The following is a 26,327-nucleotide window of genomic DNA, read 5'->3' on the forward strand; positions in this document are numbered from 1 at the left end:
GGGCCGCCAGGTGTTTGCAGAGCCGGCCGGTGCAGGTGTGCGTAACCTGGGAGCATCGAGGGAAGGGCCGATCCGGGACCCCCTCCGGGACCCCGGCGCCCCTCCGCGCGGGTGCGCGAGATCGCCGGGCGGGAGGCGGCCCCCAGCGCCCCCTCCAGCCCGCCCCTCCCGGAGAGGCGCGCGTCGGCCCCTCGCGCGCTCCCGCTCGCCGCCTCCCGGGGTCCCGATCACGCGCGCGCGCCCCCCGCTCCCCGCCCGCCCGCCCGCCCGCCGCCGAGGGGCGGGGCGCCCGGATCTCTCGGCGCGGCCGCCCGCATCCCGCTCGGCTCGCCCGGCCCCCGCGCCCCGCCGCGCCCCAGCCCAGGCCAGCCCGCTCGGCCCCGGAGCCCGAGGTGAGAGAGCAGGTGGCGGGGCGCCGGAGCCCACCCGGGACCCCCGGTGGGGGAGGGGACGGGCCCCGGCCGCGGCTCTTTGTCTCCCGGAGCCGGTGCGCGGGCAGCCGGGGCCGCTCCGGGTCCCTGGCAGGTGCCAGCATCCCCCGGGAGGCCCCGAGAGGGACCCCTCCCCGCTGTCGCGCGCCCCACGACCCCCACCCGCCGCGGGCTGTGGCTTGGGAGGGCCGGGGGGGCTGGCAGGGGCGCGGGTCTGGGGTCCAGCAGGGGAGCCGAGGTGGAGGAGGAGGAGGGGGAGCCGGGCCTGGGGGAGGGCGCTGGGGGTGTGGGTGGGCGTTGGGTGTGGGTGCCGAGTGGATAAAGGAGGATGGGGTGGGACGGACGCGGAGCTGGGCGATCGGGGCGCCCGGAGGTGGCGAAGCTGGGGAAGGGGCGGCGAGGGGGTGGGGAGGGTCGGGGGTGGGCCAGTCCTGATCGGGGGGGGGGGGTCTGTGTATCCATTCAGGTACGAGATGGACAAGAGGAACAAGACCAAAGTGGGGGCTGCCACGCGGACCCCCGCCTCCCGTCCCCCCGGGCTTCCGACCCCCAGACCCCCGGGGTCTCCTCGGCCCCTCCCCCCAGTCACCAGTGCTGCGCTCCGAGTTCTGGGAGCCGCAGGGGCCGCGGGTCGGGGGCCTCTGGCCCAGCGTGCGCCGGGGACCCGGGGCCCGGCCACTGCTGCCGAGGCTGTCCCCCGGGGGATGGGATCGCCGCGGAGCACCGGGGCCGGCCCGCGGAGCCCAGGTAGGCAGCCACTTCTCACCGAGTCTTCTTCCCCCCTTTCACCTGGCATACCCAGTGAAACTGGCTTCTCCCTCCTTCCCCCCCAGCCTCCAGAGCCCCTGCAGCTGGCAGAGAACAGACTCCTGCGAAGACTTCTGGCCCGGGCTTAGCCACCGGTGGGGCACGCGCCAGTGGGCCCACCAGGTAACACGTCCCCTTCCCAATCTCCCCCCACCAAGGGTGAATGTCTCTTCCTACATTTTATTTTTAATTTATTTATTTATTAAATTTGCTTTTTGGGTCACACCCGGAGATGCACAGGGGTTACTCCTGGCTCTTCACTCAGGAATGACTCCTGGCGGTGCTCGGGGGACCCTATGGGATGCTGGGAATCGAACCTGGGTCAGCTGCGTGCAAGGCAAACGCCCTACCCGCTGTGCTATTGCTCCAGCTCCTCTTCTTACCTTTTAGGTCTTTTTTAAATTTTATTTTATATTTTTTAAAAAAAATTTTTTGGGGGGTGGAGCCACACCCAGGGATGCTCAGGGGTAACTCCTGGCTCTGCCAGGCATCTTTCCTGGCCGGCTCAGGGGGACTATATGGGATGCCAGGGATTGAACCTGCCAAGTCATTCCTTACCCATGTACTATGACTCCAGCCCTGAGACTTTTTGGGTGTGGAGGTGGGGATTGGGAGGGTGGGGAGTCAGTGGGTGCTGAAGATTAAATTGAGGTCTTCCATATGCAAAGACTCTTTCTCCTCTCCAGTCCAGTCCCTGACCCTATTTCGATTTATTTATTTTTCTGAGTCATTCCCAGTAGTGTTCAGGGCTTACTCCTGGCTCTGGGTTCAAGGATCACTCCCAGTGTGGCTCGGGAGGACTATGGGGTACCAGGGATCGAACTGGGGTCGGTCATGCCCCAAACAAGCACCCTATCTGCTGTATTACTAGTCTGGGCAGCTCTGCCATTCAATTTTATCCCAGAATTGGGGCATTCTGCAGATGACTGGGGGCCAACTAGACTATTTTTGGTTATTGCTTTGGGGTCACACCTAACTGCCCAGGGCTTACTCTTGGTTCTGTGCTCAGGGATCACTCCGGGAACCCTAGGGGGTGTCGTGATTGAACCTGGCTTGGTCACATGCCTGCAAGCTCCCTTCCAGCTGTACTATTGCTCCAGCAATAGCACAAAAGACTATTGATCTGCCGAGGGTTTAGAGATGCACCAGGTCCCAAATGGAAATGTGGATTTGGAGGTCTTGTGTGCAGCTGGGGTGCTGCCCTGAGTGTGACCCCCTCTTGTTTCCAGGTTAGGGTCTCTTGGACAGAAGGGGCCTCGTCCCCTGGCAGAAGAGCCTGTGGACCCAGGAAAAGCCCCAGAAGTTCTCAGGCGCAGTGCCCTGGGTCCTGGAGCTCGGAGAGGTAGGTGATTTGGGATAAACGAAATTTCTGGGACCCTGAGATTTCTGGGACAGGTGGGAGACCAGTCCGGAAATGCCCAATGACTCCCGCCTTCTTGTGATTTCTCCCCAGAATCTTCTGGGCTCGCCCCAGGGGCTTCCTCCCCAGCCCTCTCTCGCCGGGCCCGGCCTGCAGGTGCTGATGGGGGTCTGCCTCGCACCGCTCCGAGTGCCCGGCCCAGCAAGCCCCCAAATGAAGCACCCAGGAAAGCTGGGAGCGTCGCCCCTGAGCGCAGCAGAGCTGAGCAGAGCCCCACGACCAAGAGGCGACCAGGCGCCGGCGGGGGTCTCCAGAGGCCAGTCTCGCGCCCCCTGGGCTCCAGCACCACCACCCCTCTGTCCTCCCCTGCACGCTCCGGGGTCTCCTCCGCTGCGGGTGCACCCCGCGCTCTGGGCCACCCCTCCCAGCCCAAGTCCAAAGGGCTGCCCACTATGCGCCCCCCGCAAGCCACACCCCCAAGGAAGGGAGCCCCCTCGGCCCAGGGCCTTGCTCCCCCCTTGGCCACACCCGCTCCACCGGGTCGCAAGTCGCAGCTGCCACAGTCGCGCCAAGTCACGGCCACTCCTCTGCCAGATGCGCTGCCACCCTCGCCGCCCACGACGCCCCCTTCCCAGGCCCTGCCGGCTCCGTTGGCCACGCCCCTTCCACTAGCTCCTCCCTCCCCACCCGTCCCTCCGGGCCTGCAGACCCTCCCCTCTCCTCCGGCCACGCCCCCTCTGTCAGCTCCGCCCACACCCCTGGGCGCCTCCTTGGAGGGCTCTGCCTCGCCCCTGGCCTCCCCGAATTCCCCTTCTTTACTCACTCCATCAGCTTCCTCCTCCCCCCCGAGTGTGCCCCCCACACAAGTCTCTCCGGTTGTGTCCCCCCTTCCGCCTCTCCCCTCCCCACTGGCCACCCCTCCTCTGCCAGCCCCTCTGCCACCAGCCTCGGCCCTTCTTCAAGCCCCCCTTTCTCAGGCAGCCATCCTGCTGAACCCGGCGGCTGCCCTGTCCACACCCCTCCTCCCAGCTCTTTCCCCCCTGGCCACGCTCCAGACCCTCGGTTCTCCCGCGTCCACGCCCCCGCCTCAAGCCACGCCTCCCTCCCTGACTCCGCCCCCCTCGCTGGCCCCGCCTTTGGCCGCACTTCCGCCCTCTCCGGCCGCACACCCTCCGCGGAGCCCGTCTCCGGACGCTCTGGCTCCCCTGGCTTCTCCGTCGCTGCACGCCCCTTCCTCGCTCCTGGCCACGACCCGTCCTCAGATCCCGTCGCCTCGGGCCACGAGCCCGCAGCAGGCCTCTTCGTCCCTGCTGCCCCTGGCCCCTAAGCAGCCTACCCCTCCTGTGGCCGCGCCCCTCCTGCTGGCCACGCCCTCTCCCCAGGCCCCGCCGGCCCTGGACTTGCCCCCTCTGCAGACCCTGCCGTCTCCTCCTGCCTCGCCCCCTCTGCAGGTCCCCGCCACTCCCCAGGGCTTGCCCCCTCTTCCGATCCCTCTTTCTCCTCCTGCTTCACCCTCTTCACCTCCCTTAGCCTTGCCCTCGACACAGGCTCCACCTTCTCGGGTCTGGTCTCCGCTGCAAGCTCTTCGCTCTCCCAATGGCTCACCCCCTCTGCAGGCGCCTCCCTCTCTTACCAGCACGCCCCTGCCACAGACTCCACCTCCTCTGGCCTTGCCCCCTCTGCAGGCCCCGCCCTCTCCCAGGGCCACGTCCCCTTTGCAGGCCCCGACCCCTCCCAGGGCCACACCCCCTCTACAGGCTCCGCCCTCTCCCAGGGCCACGCCCCCTCTACAGACACCATCCTCTCCCAGGGCCACACCCCCTCTACAGGCTCCACCCTCTCCCAGGGCCACACCCCCTCTACAGGCCCCACCCTCTCCCAGGGCCACACCCCCTCTCCAGGCCCCGCCCTCTCCCAGGGCCACACCTCCCCTACAGACCCCGCCTGCTCTGTCTGTGTCACCGCCCCCTTCCACGACCACGCCCCTTTCTCAGGCTCCGCCTCCTTTGGTCTTGCCTCCTCTTCAGTCCCCTCCTCTTTTGGCCTCCTTCCCACAGCCTGCACCTTCTCGGCCCTTATCCCCTTTGCTGGTGCCTTCTCCAGGCTCACCCACGCTGCAGGCCCCTCCCTCTCCTAGGACCACGCCCCCTCCACAGCCCCCGCCCTCTCCCAGGGCCACGCCCCCTCCACAGGCCCCGCCCTCTCCCAGGGCCACGCCCCCTCCACAGGCCCCTCCTTCTCTGGCTGTGTCCCCACCCTCCGTGACCACACCCCCTCGTCAGGCTTCCTCTCCTTTGGCCTTGCCCCCTCTGCAGAGCCCTCCCTCGCTGGCCACGCCCCAGCCGCAGGCTCCTCCTTCTCTGGCCACGCCCCAACCACAGACCCCGCCCCTGGCCACGCCCCAGCCCCCGCCCCCGCCCGCTCTGGCCACGCCCCAGCCCCAGGCCCCCCCTTCGCTGGTGCTGCCCCCTCTGCAGTCCTCCCCTTCTCCACCCACCTCCCCCCCGCGGCAGGGCCCCCGCCGCCCCCCGACCCCGGGTCCCGATGCCCCGATCCCGGGCCCACGGCTGACCCTGGCGCTAGCCCCGGTGCCGCCGCCGCCTTCCCGGAGCCCGTCCAGTACGCTGAGCGGCCCGGACCTGGCGGGCCACAGCAGCAGCGCCACCAGCACGCCCGAGGAGCTGCGCGGCTACGACAGCGGGCCCGAGGGTGGCACCGCGGCCTCCCCGCCCGCCGACGCCGAGCTCGCCGCCTGCCACCCCGCCGCCTGGAGCCGAGGTCCCGCGCCGCCGCTGGCCCTGCGGGGAAACCCGGGTGAGTGGCGCGCGCGGGGTGGGGCACGAGGCTCGGGAAGCGCCAGAGCCACCCGGGGCGGGGACGCGACCCCGGGACAGCGGCGTGGGCGGGGCGCGTGCGAGCGTGGGCCGCTGTCCTGCGCGGGCGCGGGGCTTCCCGGCTCGCGCGACCCTCCCTCCAGCCTGGGCTCTCCACCCCGCAGGGGCGCCTCTGCCGTGGTCTCCTGCGGCCGGATCGGGCTCCGCCGACGGCCTGTGCACCATCTACGAGGCGGAAGGACCCGAGTCGGCCACGGCCACCCCGGACACGCTGGACCCCGAGTCCGGGTCCTGCGCGGGCGCGGGCAAGGCGGCGACGGGCGTGGGCGCGGGCGCGGCGTCGCGGGGCGCGAAGCCCGCGCGCCTGGGCGAGCTGCCGCTGGGCGCGCTGCAGGCCAGCGTCGTGCAGCAGCTGCTGAGCCGGACGCTGATGCTGGCGGCGGCCGAGGGGGCGGCGGGGGGCGGCCCCGGCGGCGCGGGAGGGGGCGGCGTGGCGGGGGGGGCCCGCACCGCGCTCAGCGACGCCGAGCTGGGCCGCTGGGCCGAACTGCTGTCTCCGCTGGATGAGTCCCGCGCCAGCATCACCTCGGTCACCAGCTTCTCCCCCGACGACGTGGCCTCCCCGCAGGGGGACTGGACAGTGGTGGAGGTGGAGACCTTCCACTGAGCCGGATGCTAATCCAGTCCACCAGCCCTCGCCCTGGCATTATGCCTCTTAGCCTCCCGCACCCCTTACTGCTCCTGGAGTTGTGCTCTTGGGGGAGGGGAGGGGGGATTGTTCTTAGTCCCCTAGGACCCCGATCTTTCGACCTAGACTTAACGTCCCACTCTCCTCGCTGCCCTCCCCACATAGCCAACGCTTTGTCTGACCCGAGTTTGCAATAAAGCCGGAATCTTCGGCCAGCGCGCCTTTGAGGTCTTTCTTGGGGACTGGGGGACTCCTATGGGATTCCGGGGTGATGCCAGGGGCCAGACCAATGAGATGTGCAGGCGTTGGCTTGTGGCTCTGGCTGGCGATGAAGCAGCTCTGTGAGTAGTAAGAAGGGGAGTCTCCATCCTCATGCCGAACCCCGGCTTCCCTCTGGCTTGATCCTGATGGGAATGTGAGCTGTACATGGCCCCCAAGTCGGTCTTCTGACTCTGGAGGGTCTGGTAAAGGGGGGTCCAGTCTGGTTTATCTCAGGTCCTCGGAAGACCCAAGAATCCTCTTCCTCTTTCTGTCTCCCAGGAATCTCCCTTGTCCCCCGTTTGACTGATGTCCTCCCCAATCCCCTCCAGCCAGTCCTTGCCTGGTGCTCCCTCCTTGTCTCTTTTTTCTTTTTGGGTCACACCCGGCGATGCACAGGGGTTACTCCTGGCTCTGCACTCAGGAATTACCCCTGGCGGTGCTCAGGGGACCCTATGGGATGCTGGGAGTCGAACCCGGGTCGGCTGCGTGCAAGGCAAACGCCCTACCCGCTGTGCTATCGCTCCAGCCCCCTCAATTGTCACTTGTCACTAGGCAGAGACCACGGCCCCCCACCAGGGGGCTGGGGCCACAGTAAAGAAGGGAAGTGGAGGCTGGGGGACGCCCCCCTGTGCTCCCCCAGCTAGGAGACTTGTCCCTGGAGTCCCTCAATAGTGTTCTGGCTTGAGTCTTGCGTTTTCCCAAGTATCCATATGGGAGCTGTCCCCCACCCCCACACTGTAAGCCCTTTTCTGCCTTTGAGCCGCTGCTTCATTTTGCAAATGACAGGACAGCCAGGAGGGAACCGCACTCCACAGGGCTTCTTGGAGGACCTGTGTCTGCGCATCCACTTCCCCTAGCTGGGGTCCTAGCACATATCCTTGAGTGGGGCCCCCTCCTGACCTAGAGTCTGGGGAGAAATCAACTCAGTCCCAAAGAGATACCTCCATGCCTGGGAACCAGGTGGAGTGGTCTTTTTCGGGGCGCACGGGGCTACACCTAGCAGTGTTCAGGAGTGACCCTTGGTGGTGACTGGAGATGGGAACTTGGTCCTAGGTGGCAAGTGTCTTAACTTATGTGTTCTCTTTGAGCTACGGGATTTTTTTTTGTGCTTTTTGGGTCACACCCAGCGATGCTCAGGGGTTACTCCTGGCTCTGCGCTCAGGAATTACGCCTGGCGTTGCTCAGGGGACCATATGAGACTCTGGGAATCGAACCCGGGTCGGCCGTGTGCAAGGCAAACGCCCTACCCGCTGTGCTATTGCTCCAGCCCCAAGCCATGGGATTTTTTTTTTTTTTTGCTTTTTGGGTCACACCCAGCGATGCTCAGGGGTTACTCCTGGCTGCGCTCAGGAATTACGCCTGGCGTTGCTCAGGGGACCATATGGAACTCTGGGAATCGAACCCGGGTCAGCCGTGTGCAAGGCAAACGCCCTACCCGCTGTGCTATTGCTCCAGCCCCAAGCCATGGGATTTTTTTTTTTTTTTTTTGCTTTTTGGGTCACACCCGGTGATGCTCAGGGGTTACAGAGCCATGGGATATCTTTCTTGTTCCGCTTCTGCTCAGGGCTTTACTCCTGGCAAATATTCTCTCTTTTATTGGGGGGGGAGGGGGGATTTGGGCCACTGCTGGATGTGCTCTTGCTTTTGTGCTCATGGATCACTCCTGCACATGCTCAAGGAGTCCTATGGGGGGCGGGGGTGCTGGAGTGACAGCACAGTGGGTAGGGCATTAGCCTTGCATGCGGCCAACCCGGGTTTGATTCCCAGCATCCCATGTGGTCCCCCACATCCCATGTGGCACACTGAGGCATAATTCCTCAGTACAGAGCCAGGAGTAAACGCTGGGCATCGCCGGGTGTGACCCAAAAAGGAAAAAAAAAGGGGGGGTCCTATTGGAGCATGGGGGACCAAATGGGGGCTGAGTTGTGTCAAGCACCTTAACCACTGCACTGTTGCTCTAGTCCCAGCTAACATTTTTGTTTTGGGGTCACATCAGCAGTGCTTGGCAGGTAACCGCTGGTGAACCACAGGTAACCAGATAACAGTGGCAGGTAACCACTGGCAGGGTCAACTATGTGCAAGGTAGGAGATCTCCCCGCAGTCCTATAGCTCTGGACCCATTATTATTTTTTTTTCCTTTTTGGGTCATACCCGGCAATGCTCAGGGGTCATTCCTGGCTTTGCACTCAGGAATCACTCCTGGCGGTGCTCGGGGGGACCATATGGGATGCTGGGATTCGAACCCGGGTGGGCCGCGTGCAAGGCAAACGCCCTCCCCGCTGTGCTATCGCTCCAGCCCCCCAGTAAGTATTTTTTGTTTTCTCTCCTTTCAGCATCTAATTTAGTCCCTGCGCTAAATGCTACTCCCAATTCTCTTAAATGTCAAGGGTTTTTGGTTTTTTTTTTGCTTTTTGGGTCACACCTGGCAATACACAGGGGTTAGTCCTGGCTCTGCACTCAGGAATTACTCCTGGCGGTGCTCAGGGGATGGGATGCTGGGACTTGAACCCGGGTCGGCTGCGTGCAAGGCAAATGCCCTACCCGCTGTGCTATCGCTCCAGCCCAATGTCAAGGGTTTTTCATGGGCCTGGGAGGGGAGAACCCCAAATGCTGCATACTGGGACACGGAGTCTGCGGGACACACTGAGGACCTACCATGTGCTCCATGCTCTGAGTGGCTTTGTGGGGTTACATGCACGTGTGTCACGAGTCTGTGGGGACCTGGCACCTCGCTGTCCCTTGCCACCACCAACCCCACCCCAGGACCGGGGGCACCGGGCGACCCGGGGCCGTGTCAATACATTTTTATTTTTCGTTCTTCCCGCCTGGGCGACATGTGGAGAGTGTGCAAAAATGGTGATGGGCAGTGTGGGCGCGCCCCGCCGTCACCCACCCTGGTCCCCGGGTCTCTGAAACACGGAGGAGGGGACACCCAGGAAGTGGGAGCGTGTATCAGAGCGTGAATCCCCACCCCAGGAAGCGCCGGGGAGATTGCATGTGACGCTACTGCTGCTGCTTTTTGGGGTTCTGGGAGCACCGAGAGACTCCACCGCGAGGGTGGTTGAGGCCCTCGGGGGGTGGGGGACCGCGGGGGTGGGGGACACTGTTGGACTTTGGCACTGGTCTCACTTGTCACTAGGCAGAGACCACGGCCCCCCACCAGGGGGCTGGGGCCACAGTAAAGAAGGGAAGTGGAGGCTGGGGGACGTCCCCCCCCCTGGGCTCCCCCAGCTAGGAGGAGGCTTGAACCCCTCATCACTGCCAAGGCGGCAAAATGGGAGTGTCACACATGGGGAAAGGTGGGGCGGAAATGTCCACTTCCGGGCAGCCGGTCTGCCCTCGCCCCCCAGGGGCAGAGCCGGGAGCCCCCTCAGCTGACGCTGCACGGTCGTGGGGACTTTGGTTTGGACCGCAGGGGCCGTGCTGCCTGCACCAGGCTGTCCCCCACCCCAGCAGCAGCTGCGGCTGCCAGAGGCCGGGCCCGATGGACCCTGCCGGCCCCCTTCCGTTCTCAGGCCTCCTCCAGCCCGGACCCTTCCCAGCAGGGCACACTTGTCCGGCAGAACTGCGCGGGGCAGGCGGCTGACCTCCCCGTCTTGGCTCGGCTTCCTGCCCTCGCTGCTGTCCCCCGGGGCCAGCGGTCCAGGCCCGGCCCGGCCCTCCCCTAGGCGTCCAGCTGCGCTGGGGGCGGGCTGCGGGCGGGGAGTTCCAGAAGTGGGGTTCGCGCCGAGCCCCGCGGCGCCCCCGGCCCTGGCTCCTCCGGGCACGGCCTCAGTTGTCCAGGCCCTGGCTGTAGGGCGCGGCCAGCTCGTCGGCGTCGCTGTCCGAGCTGCCCTCGCTGTCCTTGGGCGGCCGCTCGAGGCGGCGGAAGAAGCGCGCGTCGCGGGGGGACAGCGGGTACAGGGCGCCCTGCAGCGCCGCGCCCACGCCCAGCAGCTCCTCGTCCGACGACGGCAACGAGTCCTCGTCCAGGTGGCGCGCCAGGCCCAGCCCGTCGAAGGCCAGCGGGTCCTCGAAGGCCGGCGGGCCCTTCAGCAGCCGCACCTGGGGCGGGCGGGGAGGCGGCGCTGGAGCCGGGCGGGGAGGGAGCCGCGCGCGCCCCCCCGCCGCGCACCCCCACCCCTTCCCGAGCCCGAGCCCCGCAGGCGCCGCCCCGCGCTCACCTCCGCCTTCAGCTCCTCGATCTGGTCCTTGAGCTCGCGGATGTACTGCGACGAGTCCGAGTGGTTCAGCTGGCCCTGGATGCGGCCCTCCTCCCGCTGCGGGAGCCGCCTGGTCACCGCGGGGCGGGTGCCCGACGGGTCTCACCCCTCCCCGCCCCGGTCCAACCCGGGCCCCGCCCCAGGGCTTGGCCCCGCCCCGAACCCATCCAGGCCCCGCCTCGAAGCCATGCCACGCCCCTTTTACCATAGGCCCTGCCTCTCCCCTCCCAGGACCTAACCCCGCCCCAGACGACCCGCCTGGTCACCGCGGGGCGGGTGCCCGACGGGTCTCACCCCTCCCAGCCCCGGTCCAACCCAGGCCCCGCCCCGGGGCTTGGCCCCGCCCCGAATTCACCCAGGCCCCGCCTCAAAGCCATGCCACGCCCCTTTCGCCCTCGGCCCCGCCCCTCCCCCAGGACCTAGACCCGCCCCAGACGACCCTCCTGGTCACCATGGGGCGGATGCTCGAAGGGTCTCACCCGCCCCCGCCCCGGTCCAACCCAGGCCCCGCCCCAAAACCATGCCACGCCCCCTTTCGCCCTCGGCCCCGCCCCCTCCCAGGACCTAGCCCCGCCCCAGACGACCCGCCTGGTCACCGCGGGGCGGGTGCCCGAAGGGTCTCACCCCTCCCCGCCCGGGTCCAACCCAGGCCCCGCCCCAAAACCATGCCACGCCCCCTTTCGCCCTCGGCCCCGCCCACTCCCAGGACCTAGCCCTGCCCCAGACGACCCGCCTGGTCAACGCGGGGCGGGTGCCCGAAGGGTCTCACCCCTCCCCGCCCCGGTCCAACCCAGGCCCCGCCCCAGGGCTTGGCCCCGCCCCGAACCCACCCAGGCCCCGCCTCGAAACCGTGCCACGCCCCTTTCGCCCTCGGCCCCGCCCTCCCCTCCCAGGATTTAGCCCCGCCCCAGACTTGGCGCCACCAATCGGACGTAGGCCCCTCCCCCGGCCCCGCCCGGCCGCTCACCTGGATCTCCAGCTCGGCGATGCGCTGGCGCATCTCGGCCACCGCGGCCATGCTGTCCGCCTCCCGCAGCCGGACGGCCATCACCTCCTCTTTGCTCTGCGGGGCGCGGGGCAGAGAGGGCGGGTCACGGGGCGCGGCCGAGGCGGTGGGGGGGGGGGTGGGCGGGCGTGGGCGGGGCGCGGACCTTGCACTCGGCCTCGGCCTGCTTGCGGCGGCTCTCGCTGAGCTGCGTCTGCAGGCCCTTGTTCTGCGCCGCCAGGTACTGCAGCTTCTCCTGCAGCGCCGCGCGCTCCGCTTCCACGCGGTTGAGCAGGTTGCGGTGGATGTTGTCCTGCGGCCGGAGACGGAGGCCTTAAGCCCTCGCGCCCCCGGGGTGGGGGTGGGGGGTGCTCCGGCCCCCCCCCCCAGTTGCAGCCTGCGACCGCCGGCGCCTCCCGCGGGCCGCACCTGCGTCTCGAGCTCCACCACGCGCTGCCGCAGCTCGCGGCCGTCGGCCAGGGCCTGGGCCTCGCGCAGACGCACGCTCATCAGCTCGTCCTGCAGCTCGCCCGCCACGAGCTTCCGCGGGGACTCCTTCCAGCGGCCGCCGCGGGACAGGTGCGCCTGCGGGCCGAGGTGCGCGCTCAGCCCGCGAGCCCTGCCGCCCGGGCCAGCCCTCGCGCCGGGCCCTCACCTGCCAGGTGTCGGCGAGCTCCTGCAGCTGGCGCTTGAGCTCCCGCGCCGAAGCCACCGCCTCGCCCTCCCGCACCTTCAGGGCCTTCAGTTCCTCCTGCAGCTGCGCCACGTTGTTCTCGTCGGGCAGCGCGCTGTTCCGCTGCAGCGAGGCGGGCGCCGAGTGGGCGGGGGGCCCGGGCCGCGGGGGCGGCCGCGCGGCCCGTCCCGCTCGCCCACGGTCCCGTGTTTCTCTGTCCCCACCCTGGACGAGGCCTCCGGCAGGGGGAGCGGACTGCGGGGCGGTCGCACAGGGAGCACGCTTACCCCCGCCCCCCACCCACCCACCCCAGATGCACTGATACGCCCCCTCGAGAGGTCGTCCCGTTTGCAAAACGGGTGTCATTTCTAGGAACTGCTCTCTGGTGCCTCTGTCCCGGGCAGCTCTCGGCAGCGATCCAGGTGCCGCCCTTTTTTCAATCGAAAAGCCGAGAACTTCTGCATGACCAGGCCAGGGATGCGGCCCTTCGTCCCAGGGAAGCCCTCACCCCAGAAACGTTTTGTCCTGGTATCCTGGGGACACGTGTCCTCCTGACGTGAAGGCGGGAGCTAGAAGCTTAGCTGCAGCAGGGACACTTGTGGGGGGGCACCCCAAAGGGATAGGCTGGGGAAGGGGTTGGACCACTGCTCCCACCCAGCGGGTGGGCCTGCTGCCCCCTACTCGAGGAGCCCCTAGGTGGCCTTGCTGGGGGCTTCTCTGCCTTCATCAGGGTCCCTCCACAGGCTTGGAAACCAGCGGGCTGGGGGGACTCTTAGGGAACTCACAAAAGCCATCACAATTGTGGCACTGTGCCTTGACATGACACATAGGACATGGCACTGAGGTTATGCCCTCGTGTGTGTGCGCGCACATGTGTGTTTATGTAAGTGAGCATGCACGTGTGTATACGGCCATGTGCATGTGTGTACATATAAGTTTATCTGCGTGTTGCCTGTGTGTGAGCATTTTGTAGATGTGCACATGTGTATGACTGCATGTGGTGTTTTCATTGATATTTGCAGGCCACACCTGGCGATTCTCAGGGGTTCCTTCTGGCTCTGCATTTAAGAATCCCTCCTGGCAGTGCTCAGGGACCCTATGGGATGCTGGGATTGAACCGATGTCAAGCGCATGCAAGGTAAACACCCTCCCCGCTGTACCATCACTCTGGTTCCCTGGATATGTTTTTTGTTTTTGCTTTTTTTTGGGGGGGAGTCACACCTGGCGATGCACAGAGGTTACTCCTGGCTCATGCACTCAGGAATTACTCCTGGCGGTGCCCAGGGGACCATATGGGATGCTAGGAATCGAACTCAGGTCGGCCGCATGCAAGGCAAACGCCCTACCCGCTGTGCTATTGCTCCAGCCCCTATCTTTAATTTGAAGGCCACACTGGCGATGCACAGGGGTTACTCCTGGCTCATACACTCAGGAATTACTCCTGGCGGTGCTCAGGGGACCTTATGGGATGCTGGGAATCGAACCCGGGTCGGCCGCGTGCAAGGCAAATGCCCTACCTGCTGTGCTATCACTTCAGCCCCTAAAATATTTTTTTTCTTTTTGGGTCACACCCAGCGATGCACACGGCTCACTCCTGACTCTGCACTCAGGAGTTACTCCTGGGCGGTGCTCTGGGGACCCTATGGGATGCTGGGAATCGAACCCGGGTCGGCCGCGTGCAAGGCAAACGCCCTACCCGCTGTGCTATTGCTCCAGCCCCATCCCTGGATATGTTTTTATGCACGCGTACGCACGTGTATATACGCACAAGTGCTTGCATCCATGCACACGTGTGTATACACATGCACACATGTGTCACATGTTACAAATATGAATGCATGCTTCTGCGCATGTATGTATGGCGTGTACATGCGTGTGTTTACAGGCACGTGCATATATGTGATGTGTGCATCTGTATTGTGCGAGTGTGTATTTGTGTAGTGTGTTTGTGTAGCGTATTTATAAATGCGTCTCTATGTGAATATGCACCTCCAGGGTTGGCCACTGGCCTCCCCTGACCCAGCGTCCCTTGTGCCTGGCTCCTGGCACGGTGACAGTGGAGGTGATGGCGGGGGCCCCTGCGCACCTTTTCCATGTCCAGCACCTTGTCCTGCAGCTCCCGCAGGGCGCCCAGCGTCTCGGCCTCTCGCAGCCTCGACTGCTCCAGCTCGGTCTCCAGGTGGGTCACAAAGTCCTCAGTGAGCCGCGGGTTCTCCTGGAGGCAGGCACGGGGCTGCTGCGGCACCGGCTTGGACAGGGTGGTCGCTCCCTGCCAGCGCCAGTGAGTCCAGATTGGGAAGGGGGGTCCCCTCACAGAGCACCCCCACACTCTGGGGGTCAGAATTTCCTCTCTGACGGGGCTGGTGCTCTGGCTCAGGGGTCCAGATACTTGCTTGGGTGGCAACTTTTTTTTTTTTTTTTTTTTTTTTTTTTGCTTTCGGGTCATACCCAGCAGTGCTCAGGGGTTACTCCTGGCTCTGCACTCAGGAATTACTCCTGGTGGTACTCAGGGGACCATACCTAAGGGATACTGGGGATCGAACCTGGGTTGGGCCATGTACAAGGCAAATATTCTCCATGCTACACTAATGCCCTGGCTCCGACTTTTTTTTTTTTTCCTGCCACTGGCTCCTGGCTCTGCACACAGAAGTCACTCCTGGCGGAGCTCAGGGGACCCTACAGGGTGTGGGGAAGGAATCCAGGCTGGCCTTGTTGCAAGATAAGCACCCACCCCACTGTACTCTCACTCTGGCTCCGTATTTTTTTTTTTTTGCCTTTTGGGTCGCACCCGGTGATGCACAGGGGTTCCTCCTGGCTCTGCACTCAGGAATTACTCCTGGCGGTGCTCAGGGGACCATATGGGATGCTGAGAATCGAACCCGGTTGGCCGCGTGCAAGGCAAACACCCTCCCCGCTGTGCTATCGCTCCAGCCCCTGGCTCCGTATTTTTACCTTATTCCTGAGAAAGCTACGCAGAGGGAACCTTCTGGATTTTTTTTGGGGGGGTGTGTGTCACAACTAGAATTGCCATGGCTACTCCCAGTTTGGTGCTCAGGTGAAGATGAGGTGCTGGGGCTTGAACCTGGGCCGCCCACAAGCAGAGCCTGCACAAAGCCCTTGGAGTTGGCCCAAGGAGACCTGCTGAAGGGATCATGGCCAAGGGCTGGCCAGGGTCACAAGAGTGGCGGTGAAGGAAGGCGGCTGGCCTCCTGTCTACCGTCACCCACTCACCCCCTTTTCGAAACAGGAAGGGTGCAGGTGGTGTTTTTCCTTCTTTTTTTTTTTTTTTTGCTTTTTGGGTCACACCAGGCAATGCACAGGGGTTACTCCTGGCTCATGCACTCAGGAATCACTCCTGGTGATCCTCGGGGGACCCTATGGGATGCTGGGAATCGAACCCGGGTCGGCTGCATGCAAGGCAAACACCCTACCCGCTGTGCTATCGCTTCAGCCCCAGGTGTTTTTCCTTCTCACACCTGCAAGGTCAGTGTTCTATCACTGGAACCCCCAGCCCCAAACAGAAAGGAATGGGGAAGAGGTTTCTGGGCTAACTTTTTTTTTTGAGAGGGGGTGTGGTTTGGGCCACACCTGCACAGCTGACAGTGTTCCGGGCTTACTCGTGACTCTTTGTTCAGGGATCAGCCCTGGTGGTGCTCGGGGGACCTCATGGGATGCCGGGGATAGAACCTGGGTTAACCGTGTACAAGGACAATGACCTCCCTACTGTCCTATCACTCTGGCCCCTGGACTTATTTTCAGGCTCAGTGCCGAGAGATTTCCAGTGGGGGCCCTGGGTACGGCTGGGGTTCAGTCGTGAAGATCAGCGTGGCTGAGGGAGACGACAGGGGCCTGGTGGGTTCCCCCATCTTTTGTCCTAATGGCAGTTCTCTGGGAGACTGTCTCGGCTCCCCGCGTCTTCACCTGCTCCCCCAGAGGGGGCCTCCTCTGCTGGGTTTCTTCTCAGGCCCCCTGGGATCCCACAAAGCAGGTGCTCCTCCCTGGGCCCTCCTGGGTTCCCTAAGGGCCTCTTAGGGAAACGGTGCCCCGGGCACCCCTTCTGCCATCCTTCCTCCCATGCTTGCAGGATCTCCCTGCCTCACCTCTCTGTTCTCTTTGGACGGGCTCAGCTTTCACGTCTCCCTAAAAAGGTCGTGTCCTGCTGGAGCAATAGCACGGTGGGTAGGGCGTTTGCCTTGCACGCAACCGACCTGGGTTCGATTCCCAGCATCCCATATGGTCCCCCGAGCACCGCCAGAAGTAATTCCCGAGTGCATGAACCAGGAGTAACTCCTGTGCATCGCTGGGTGTGACCCAAAAAGCAAAAATAAAATAAAATAAAAAGGGGTGTCAAGGGGCTGGAGTGATAGTAACGAAACGAAAACGAAAAGGCCCTCCCGTTGATCGTCGATTTGCTCGAGCGGGCCCAGTAACGTCTCCATTGGAGACTTTGTTGTTACTGTGTCTGGCATATCGAATATTCTCGGTAGCTTGCCGGGCTCTCCGAGAGGGGCGGAGGAATCGAACTTGGGTCGGCCATGTTGGCCGCTTGTGAGGCAAACGCCCTACCCGCTGTGCTATCGCTCCCTTCGATAGCTCAGCTGGTAGAGTGGAGGACTATAGACAGCAGTACTGTGAGACATCCTTAGGAGTGATAGTGAACCCCCCAAAATAAAAACAAAAAAAGGTGGTGTCAGGGGTCAGAGCAAATACTACAGTAGGCAGGGCATTTGCCTTGCACACGACTGACCTGGGTTCGATTCCCAGCATCCCATATGGTTCCCCAAGCACCTCCAGGAGTAATTCCTGAGTGTAGAACCAGGGGTAACCCCTGAACATTGCTGGATATGACCAAATAAGCTAGGGTCGGAACAACAGGACAGTGGGGAGGGCATGTGTCTTGATGCAGCTGACTGGGCACTCCAGCTGGTCCCCCAAATCTGCCAGGAGTGATCCCTCGGTGCAAAGCTACAAATAAGCCCTGAGCACCACCGGACGTGACCCTAAAAATCCCCCCCAAATTAAAATAAGGTTGTGCCAGCACTGTGTAGGCTGGAGTTCTGAGGTAGTGGGAGGTACACCTGGAGGAGGAAGATGAAGCCCGAACACCCTGTTCCTGTTCTTGGGAGCAGAGTGAACCCCAAGTACCCAGCCACACCCTGGGGTTAAGTCTCCAGATCACAGATGATTTTTCTTTTTCTTTTTTTTTTGGTGACAACTGATGGTGCTCAGGGCTCACTCCTGGCTGGGCTCAGGAGACCCAATGGGATGCCGGGGATTGAACTGAGGTTGGCTACATGCAAGGCAAATGCCTTAACTATCTATTCAGCACCCGCAGATGACCCCCTACTCTGTATCAGAGATTGGATTTGGAACTTCATGCATGCTCGACCACTTTACCACTGTTTTTGGGGAGCGTACCCTCAGCCCTGAATAGCAGGAGGTGGACGGGGCCTGGAGCTTATGGTGGGAGTACAGGGCGGGGCTTGGGGGCCCGCAGCTGCCTGTGGATTTATTAGATAAGGGGACTCTGTATCTGGGTTTCTCCCACCATTGGATCTAGAGTTTTTTTTTTTTTTTTTTTTTGCGGGAGCACACCAGGCAATGCTCAAGTGTTACTCTGCACTCAGGATTCACTCCTGGCGCGCTCTGGGCAACCCTATGGGATGCTGGAGATGGAACCTGGGTCGGCCGGGTGCAAGCAAGCACCCTACTGGCGCTGGATCTAGAGTTCTTGACCCCACAACGCATGATGACTCAGGTCAACGGGACCCAGGCCTGGGCACTAGAGGAGGGAGCCCTCTCTTTCTGGTCCTCTGTACTAGCGCCAGTGTGGCAAGACTGGCCCCTGGGGGAGCCCAAGAGCCCTTGTGATCTCGGGGAAGAGGCCGTGAACCGTGGCCTTTTGACTATCCGGTTCCCAGGGCGGTGGAGGGAAGAGCAGAATCCCCTTCCCGACCCCCGCCCCGCCTTGGAGGGCTGCTCGCAGCTGGGGTATGTATGTGCACCAGGCCTTGGATGCACTTCGCTTTCCGCCCCACTGCCAGGCCCCGGTCTAGGCTTAAAAGCCAGGAGCACCAGGGCTGGAGCGGGCCGCTGCCAGCCTGTAAAGGCGCTGCGATGGGCTTGGCTACAGGAGGCCACGCCCACCCGAAGTCCCGGGCTAGAGCGGGCGGCTGCCAGCCCGGGAAGGAGCTGCCGTGGGCGTGGCTACAGGAGGCCACGCCCACCCGAAGTCCCGGGCCAGAGCGGGCGGCTGCCAGCCTGGGAAGGCGCTGCTGTGGGCGTGGCTACAGGAGGCCACGCCCACCCGAAGTCCGGGGCTAGAGCAGGCGGCTGCCAGCCTGGGAAGGCGCTGCTGTGGGCGTGGCTACAGAACGCCACGCCCACCCGAAGTCCCGGGCTAGAGCAGGCGGCTGCCAGCCTGGGAAGGCGCTGCTGTGGGCGTGGCTACAGGAGGCCACGCCCACCCTAAGTCCGGGGCTAGAGCGGACGGCTGCCAGCCTGGGAAGGAGGTGCTGTGGGCGTGGCTACAGGAGGCCACGCCCACCCTAAGTCCCGGGCTAGAGCGGACGGCTGCCAGCCTGGGAAGGCGCTGCTGTGGGCGTGGCTACAGAACGCCACGCCCACCCGAAGTCCCGGGCTAGAGCAGGCGGCTGCCAGCCTGGGAAGGCGCTGCTGTGGGCGTGGCTACAGGAGGCCACGCCCACCCTAAGTCCGGGGCTAGAGCGGACGGCTGCCAGCCTGGGAAGGAGGTGCTGTGGGCGTGGCTACAGGAGGCCACGCTCACCCGAAGTCCAGGGCTAGAGTGGGCGGCTGCCAGCCCAGGAAGGAGCTGCTGTGGGCGTGGCTACAGGAGGCCACGCCCACCCGAAGTCCCGGGCTAGAGTGGGCGACTGCCAGCCTGGGAAGGCGCTGCTGTGGGCGTGGCTACAGGACGCCACGCCCACCCAAAGTCCGGGGTTGAAGCTCAGGACTGGAGTGGGCGGCTCCCAGCCCGTGGGCGTGGCCACCACCGGCCCCGCCCCACTCCCCGCCCCCTACCTGCTGTTCCTGCAGCTGCCGGATGGTGCTCTGCGCCTTCTGCAGGTCCTCGGTGGCCGAACTGCACTGCTGTCGCACCACCGCCAGCTCCCGCTTGATGACATAGTTCTCCTCGGCTTCCTGCGCCCGCGTCACCTGCCCCTGAGCACAGCGAGGACAGGAGGTGGCCTATGACCCTCGGGTTCCCGTTCCCCGGCTCCGGTTACCCAGCCAGGCCAGAGGCGGGACGGGGAGGGAAGAGGGATGGAGGCTTCGGGCCAGGAGAGCCTGGGATGGGGTGACTCCCATCCCCCACCCCCCACCTCGGGGACTGGGCTGCAGGAGTGGCCAGGATCTGCCAGGGCCTGAGTGGGGAACTGGGGTGCCCCAGGCTTCTCCCCGGCTGGCCCAAGTGCGGAAAGTAAATCTTGATCCAGAAGCTGGACTCTGTGTGCATGTGTGACGCGGGGGCGGGGGGAGCGGTGTCCCCAGTCTCAGGGGGGCCTCCTAAGGCCAGCTGGGGAGACGGGACTGTGGGGTTTTCAACCGCCTCCCCTCCCCGCAATCTCATCCCCTCGCGCCCACCCAAGCAGGGCCCCCATTCCAGGCTCGGAGCCACCAGGGAGTGGGGCAGAAGCTTCCAGAAAAAAAAAAAGCCATGCAAGATGAGGCGCCAGAAGCAATGCGGGAAGATGCCAGGTTTGGAGGAAGGAGCAGAGAGGCATGATGGGCTGCAAGGCGCGAGCGTGTGTGTGTGTGTGTGTGTGTGTGTGTGCACGCGCAGGTGCATTCAGGGAGGCTCAGAGCAGTATCCGGGGTGAGCCCCGAGTTTCTGAGCCGCCCTGGACCCCCCCTCCCAGTGTCCCTGGTCAGAGGACACTGCACTCAGACACCAGACACCTCCCACGCATTCCCCTTCCCCCACCCCCTGCGCCACACACACACACTCTGTCTCCCCACCCCGAGGAGTCTCCCAGATGCCCCATGCATGGCACCGGGCTGCCGCCCCCGCGCCCTCCCCATCCCAGGGATGGCAGCGGCCAGGGAAGAGGCGGTCACTGGCTGTGGTGAGCGGGGGACCACGGAGGCACGTGGAGGAGGAGGCAGAGAAACTACAGTACCTGGATCAACCTATCAGCCAGGGCCGCACTCTCCTACCCAGACGAGGGGGGTCCGAGCGACAGGGGGAGGAGGCAGAGCGGAAGACGCGGGGGTGGGGGTGGGGGGAGACGGGATGGGGAGAGATAGACAAGAAGCACTTGTCACTAAGACACGCGAGCGACTATCTCTAGAAGCAGGGAGAGAGGAGTGAGCCCCGAGAACCAGACAGAGGACCCTGGAGGAAGACCCAAGCCAGCAGCAGCTCCGTCCTGGAGAGGGGTCTGTGTGCAAAGGGGAGACGGGGGGGGGGCGCCTGGTGATGTGGAGGGACCCCTTCTTCCCTTGCATCTTTTCTCTGTTTGGGGGGCGACACCGGGTGATGCTCAGGGGTTCTACCTGGCTCTGCACTCAAGAAATTACTCCTGGCAGTGCTGGGGGGGGGGGACCCTCTGGGATGCCAAGGATCGAACCCGGGGCGTCTGCATGCAAGGCTAGCGCCCTCTCCACTGTCCTGTGGCTCGCGGTCAACCCGCTTGCCTCTTACAAACAAGTTGGGAGCTGGCAGCCCCGGTACCCCCTTCCCTTTATTTTATTTTGTTGCTTTTTGGGTCACACCCAGCGATGCACAAGGATTACTCCTGGCTTTGCACTCAGGAATTGCTCCTGGCGGTGCTCAGGGGACCCTAGGGGATGCTGGGATTCGAACCCGGGTCGGCCGCATGCAAGGCAAACGCCCTACCCACTGTGCTATCCCTCCAGCGCCCCCCACCTCCCCTTAAAGCCTGACTGTGCCCTCTTCACCTTCCACCCCGATCCAGGTGGCCCAGGAGGGCAGGGGGCACAGGTGGACTGTGAGGTGTATGGTTAAGGGGGGGGAACTCCACCCCCACCCCCAAGTCAAATTTTCCCCAGTCCCTGCGGGTCCCAACATCCCCCCACCCCCCCACGCTTCAAGGGCCAGCTGACGCGCTGTGGGCGGGGTCCCCTGCGGCCGGGCCCGGAAGGGGCGGTGCCACAGCCACTGGCCACGCCCCTCACCTTCTCCAGGGTCTCGATTCGCTGTTTCAGCAGTCGGTTCTCCGTGCGCAGCCTCTGCCGGGGAGACGGGGGAGGCAGGTCAGGGGTCTGGCGATCACACAGCGATGGGCCTGGGACCCACTCAGGACCCCCACAGCTGTCACTTCCCGGACCGGCGGTCCTGAGACCCGGGCTCTGGCTCCCACCCTTGATGGTGCTGCGGGGGGCAGGGGGCGTAGGGGGTGGTGCTCTCCGTGGTGCTGGGGTGCAATCAGGGGTTCTCACGTGCAATGATGCCCTGCAGCCTATGAGATTGCTTTCTGGTCCGGCTGCTAAATTTTGGATTGCTATATATATATATATATATATATTTTTTTTTTTGGTGTGTGTGTGTGGTGATGGTGGTGTGCTCAGGGGCTACTCGGGCGAACGTGTACCCCAGAGGGGAGAACCGGGGGACAGCTGCATGCATTGCGTTGCTGTTTCTGCTTGGAGGTCCCCCCCCCCCCGACCTTTTGGAAAGCAGGGAGGCAGTCTGACGTTTGTCGGTGTTTGGGAGACCCTATGCCCCGGTACCCTCAGCTCTGGGATGGGCATCACTCCAGGTGGTGCTGGCGATCCGAGGAGGCGCCTTTCCTGGAGCAGGGGTTAACGTGCTGTGTATGTGCTGTTTTGTTTTGTGTCACACCCAGAGGTGCTCGGGGCTTCCTCCTGGCTCTGCGTTCAGGGATCACTCCTGGCAGTGCTGGGGGACCATAGAACGTTCTGGGGATGGTTGGCTGCGTGCAAGGCAAGTGTCCTCCCCGCTGTTCTATGGCTCGAGTCCCTGTTTGTGAAGTGGGTATTATTATTATTATTATTATTATTTTGCTTTTTGGGTCACACCCAGCGATGCTCAGGGGTTACTCCTGTCTCTGCACTCAGGAATTACTCCTGGCAGTGCTTGGGGGACCATATGGGACACCAGGGATCGAACCCACATCAGCCGTGTGCAAGGCAAATGCCCTACCCACTATTCTATTGCTCCGGCCCCAGGTATTATAATTATTATTAGTTTGGGAGCCGCACCTGGTGATGCTCAAGGGTTATTACTCCTGGCTCTGTGCTCAGGAATTATTGGTGTTGCTCAGGGAACCATATGGGATGCTGGGCATCGAACCTGGGTCAGCTGCGTGCAACTGACCTGCTGTACCATCATGGGCAGGGCGATTTCTTCCCTCCCTTCTGTACTATCTCGCCAACCCCTCACGAAGAAGATATTATTGGGCTGGGAGCTGGCTCAGAGGGTTGGCACGTGTGCTTGGCATCTGAGGGGGCCCTGGGTTCGATGTCCAGCCCTGTGTGCCCAGTGGTGTTGGCCGGTGGTCCCTGAGCTCTGCTGGGGAGAACAGAAGGTGAGGAGAAGCTGCGATCTGAATCCTGTTCTTGTGGGATCAGCCCCGGAAGATGATGAGGGGCCAGGGTTCTTTCCTTCCACTCGGCCAACCTGGGTTGGATGCTCAGCACCACACAGGGCCCCTGAGCCCTGCCAGGAGTGATCCCTGAGTGCAGAGCCAAGAGTAAGCCCTGAGCACTGTTGGGTGTGCCCCCCCCCAAACAAAACAAAACAAAACAAAAAAACCCAAAAAAGATGAGGCCCCGTTGGCCTATGGGTTCATGTCCACCCATTTGGAGGAAAGTGGGGGACCCTCATTTTCTTCCACCACTTACACACAGTAGGTGCTTCATACATGCTTGGGTGGGAGGCGGGGGGGGGGGGCAGGCAGGGGGGGTGTGGGGGTGATGCCTGAGTTTAGAACCTCCTCAAGTTCTAGAATTCCCCGTGAGGCACCCAGGGGCCAGGACGTCTGCTGCTACTGGGGGTCTCGGGGCTTAGATGAAATCTTCCCCGGGGGGTGGGGGTCCCCTCCATCTGCCAGCTTCCCCCAATCCCCTCGAAGCACTCTGGGATCGGATCCTTCCCTATAGCGGTACGGGGTGGGCAGCGTGTGCTAGGCAGGGGCGCCCCCTAGCGGTGGCCACTGCGAACCAGGCCAGGCGGGAGGGATCCTGGGGTGATGTTCCGTCCCTCCACAAGCCCCCTTGTTCCTGGACCCTTTTTTTTTGCTTTTTTTTTTGGGTCACACCTGGCGATGCGCAGGGGTTCCTCCTGGCTCTGCACTCAGGAGTTACTCCTGGCGGTGCTCAGGGGACCATATGGGATGCTGGGAATCGAACCCGGGTCGGCCGCGTGCAAGGCAAACGCCCTCCCCGCTGTGCTATCGCTCCAGCCCCAAGAATTTATTTATTTTATATTTATATTTTTATTTTTTTGGCTTTTTGGGTCACACCCGGCGATGCACAGGGGTTCCTCCTGGCTCTGCACTCAGGAGTTACTCCTGGCAGTGCTCGGGTGACCATATGGGATGCTGGGAATCGAACCCGGGTCGGCCGCGTGCAAGGCAAACGCCCTCCCCGCTGTGCTATCGCTCCAGCCCCAAGAATTTATTTATTTTATATTTATATTTTTATTTTTTTGGCTTTTTGGGTCACACCCGGCGATGCACAGGGGTTCCTCCTGGCTCTGCACTCAGGAGTTACTCCTGGCAGTGCTCGGGTGACCATATGGGATGCTGGGAATCGAACCCGGGTCGGCCGCGTGCAAGGCAAACGCCCTCCCCGCTGTGCTATCGCTCCAGCCCCAAGAATTTATTTATTTTATATTTATATTTTTATTTTTTTGGCTTTTTGGGTCACACCCGGCGATGCACAGGGGTTCCTCCTGGCTCTGCACTCAGGAGTTACTCCTGGCAGTGCTCGGGTGACCATATGGGATGCTGGGAATCGAACCCGGGTCGGCCGCGTGCAAGGCAAACGCCCTCCCCGCTGTGCTATCGCTCCAGCCCCAAGAATTTATTTATTTTATATTTATATTTTTATTTTTTTGGCTTTTTGGGTCACACCCGGCGATGCACAGGGGTTCCTCCTGGCTCTGCACTCAGGAATCACTCCTGGCAGTGCTCGGGTGACCATATGGGATGCTGGGAATCGAACCCGGGTCGGCTGTGTGCAAGGCAATAACGCCCTACCCGCTGTGCTATCTCTCCAGCCCCCCTTGTTTGTTTTTGAGTCACACCATGTGGTCAGGGGGTTATTCACTGATCAATACTCCCGCGGGGGGTGGGGGGGAATCCCCGGCCGCTGGGCACAGCCCGACCCCTCCCTCCACTGAACCGTCCCTCCTGCTTGGGACTCACTTTGATCTCGATCTGCTCCTCCATCTCCTTGCTTTTCATCGCTGCATACTCCTTCTCCAGCCTGAGGAGGATATTTTTTTGGGGGGGTTGGGTGGGAGGGAAGACGCGTCTAGACTCCCAACCTGGGGCGGCACCCCCTCACCTCCAGGACCCCGCTTGGCCGGGACTCACCTCTTCATTTTCTTCGGGTTGTACTTGACCTGGTAAGCCTTGAGGATCAGCTTGTCTGGGCAGCTGTCGAACTGGTGGGGGATCACCCTCTGGAAGTACTGGGGTGGGGGACACCGGATGGGGGTCACCAACCAACCCCAGACTCAACAGCTGGGGGGGCAGGGGATGCTTGAATCCCTGCTGCCTCCAGCTGGTCTGAGGGACAATCTTGGGGGGGGAGGGGCAGGAACCAGGGTCAGCCCCTGGCACAAGGTTCTGATCAGGGTGGGAAGCCAGAATGGGGTGTGCGGGGCTGGAGAGATGGCACAGCGGGGAGGGCGTTTGCCTTGCACGCGGCTGACCTGGGTTCGATTCCCAGCATCCCCTAGGGTCCCCCTGAGCACTGCCAGGAGTAACTCCTGAGTGCAGAGCTAAGAGTAACCCCTGGGCATCGCCAGGTGTGACCCAAAAAGCCAAAAATAAATAAATAAATAAATAAAATAAATAAATTCTTGGGGCTGGAGAGATAGCACAGCGGGGAGGGCGTCTGCCTTGCACGCGGCCGACCGGGGTTCGATTCCCAGCATCCCATATGGTCCCCTGAGCACTGCCAGGAGTAACTCCTGAGTGCAGAGCCAGGAGTAACCCCTGTGCATCGCCGGGTGTGACCCAAAAAGCAAAAAATAAAAACAAAAACAGAATTGGGGAGGGGGGGAGTCCATGGACTGTGAAGACACACATGGGAGGACCCAGGAGAGCTTAATAGGCAGCACCGAGCACTGTCTTAGCATGCAGGAAGCCCGGTTTATTTATTTATTTATTATTTTCTGGCTTTGTGGGTCACACCTGGCGATGCACAGGGGTTACTCCCGGTGGTGCTCAGGGGGAATCATATGGGATGCTGGGAATTGAACCCGGGTCGGCTGGGTGTAAAGGCAAATGCACTACCCGTTGTGCTATTGCTCCAGCCCCGGAAGCCTGGGTTTGATCCCCATACTACGCGGTCCCCCCACTAAGCACTGCTGGGAGCAAGCCTGGAGCACTGAGCTGGCAGTCCCCTCCGAGCACTGCTGGGAGGGAGCACAGGCGGCCCCGATAGTTAATGAAAGCCAGGACAGGGTGGAGTCAGGGGGGCCCCGGGGAGTGATCTGATGAGGAGCTGGAGGAGAGGAAGGTGAGGAGGGTGAGGAGAAATCAGGGGAGCTGGGACCACGCATCAGGGGGTTGACCTGGAGGCAAGCCCCACCCCCAGCTTCAGCCAAAGGGTTAATAAGCGCGGCTGCTGGGGGCCCCAGCTCACTGTGGCCCTGGGGTGGGGGGGTTGGGGGCAGGCGAGATGAGATCCCGCTCTCCAGCCCAGCTGGCCTGCTCTGGCAGCCTGGACAAAGGCCGCCCGTGTCCACGGGCACAACTGTGCCCTTTGTGAATTCTTCCCTCTAGCACCAGCTGGAGGGGGCGCGGCCCGGGGCGGGGCCAGAAGGAGGCGGGGCCCGGATGGGGCGGGGCGTGTCCGGAGTCTCAGCAGCCTGGACCCCCCCCTCCCCCGCCACCCCCAGCCCTTC

The 26,327-nt window shown here is 63.1% G+C and overlaps 2 protein-coding genes across 5 annotated transcripts in view; one reads left to right on the forward strand and one right to left on the reverse strand.

The window, feature by feature from the left end:
• Positions 1–1,135: 1,135 nt before the first annotated feature.
• PRR36 (proline rich 36) lies at positions 1,136–6,233 on the forward strand. Its single transcript, XM_056113241.1, has 6 exons — positions 1,136–1,178; positions 1,265–1,361; positions 2,468–2,580; positions 2,692–3,392; positions 3,576–5,412; positions 5,597–6,233. The coding sequence occupies exons 1-6, from the start codon at positions 1,136–1,138 to the stop codon at positions 6,097–6,099; spliced, it is 3,294 nt and encodes a 1,097-aa protein (XP_055969216.1). The 3' UTR covers positions 6,100–6,233.
• A 3,771-nt stretch (positions 6,234–10,004) lies between these two features.
• The window catches only part of EVI5L (ecotropic viral integration site 5 like), a 37,386-nt gene continuing 21,063 nt past the window's right edge, over positions 10,005–26,327 (reverse strand). For 3 of the 4 annotated variants that reach the window (XM_056113168.1, XM_056113167.1, XM_056113166.1), the window contains exons 9-20: positions 24,787–24,884; positions 24,616–24,676; positions 21,401–21,454; positions 20,383–20,415; positions 19,283–19,423; positions 14,328–14,456; positions 12,224–12,364; positions 11,998–12,153; positions 11,735–11,881; positions 11,551–11,646; positions 10,545–10,640; positions 10,005–10,425 (exon numbers count right to left, since the gene is read on the reverse strand). In XM_056113168.1, the coding sequence (XP_055969143.1) occupies positions 10,153–10,425; positions 10,545–10,640; positions 11,551–11,646; positions 11,735–11,881; positions 11,998–12,153; positions 12,224–12,364; positions 14,328–14,456; positions 19,283–19,423; positions 20,383–20,415; positions 21,401–21,454; positions 24,616–24,676; positions 24,787–24,884 (1,425 nt within the window). In that variant the 3' untranslated portion in view covers positions 10,005–10,152. The remainder of the gene's footprint in view (positions 10,426–10,544; positions 10,641–11,550; positions 11,647–11,734; positions 11,882–11,997; positions 12,154–12,223; positions 12,365–14,327; positions 14,457–19,282; positions 19,424–20,382; positions 20,416–21,400; positions 21,455–24,615; positions 24,677–24,786; positions 24,885–26,327) is intronic. The other variant, XM_056113169.1, reaches the window with a different exon arrangement.

The sequence above is a fragment of the Sorex fumeus genome, unplaced genomic scaffold (genome assembly GCF_029834395.1).
Source record: "Sorex fumeus unplaced genomic scaffold, SorFum_2.1 ptg000019l, whole genome shotgun sequence".
Taxonomy (NCBI): Eukaryota; Metazoa; Chordata; class Mammalia; order Eulipotyphla; family Soricidae; genus Sorex; species Sorex fumeus.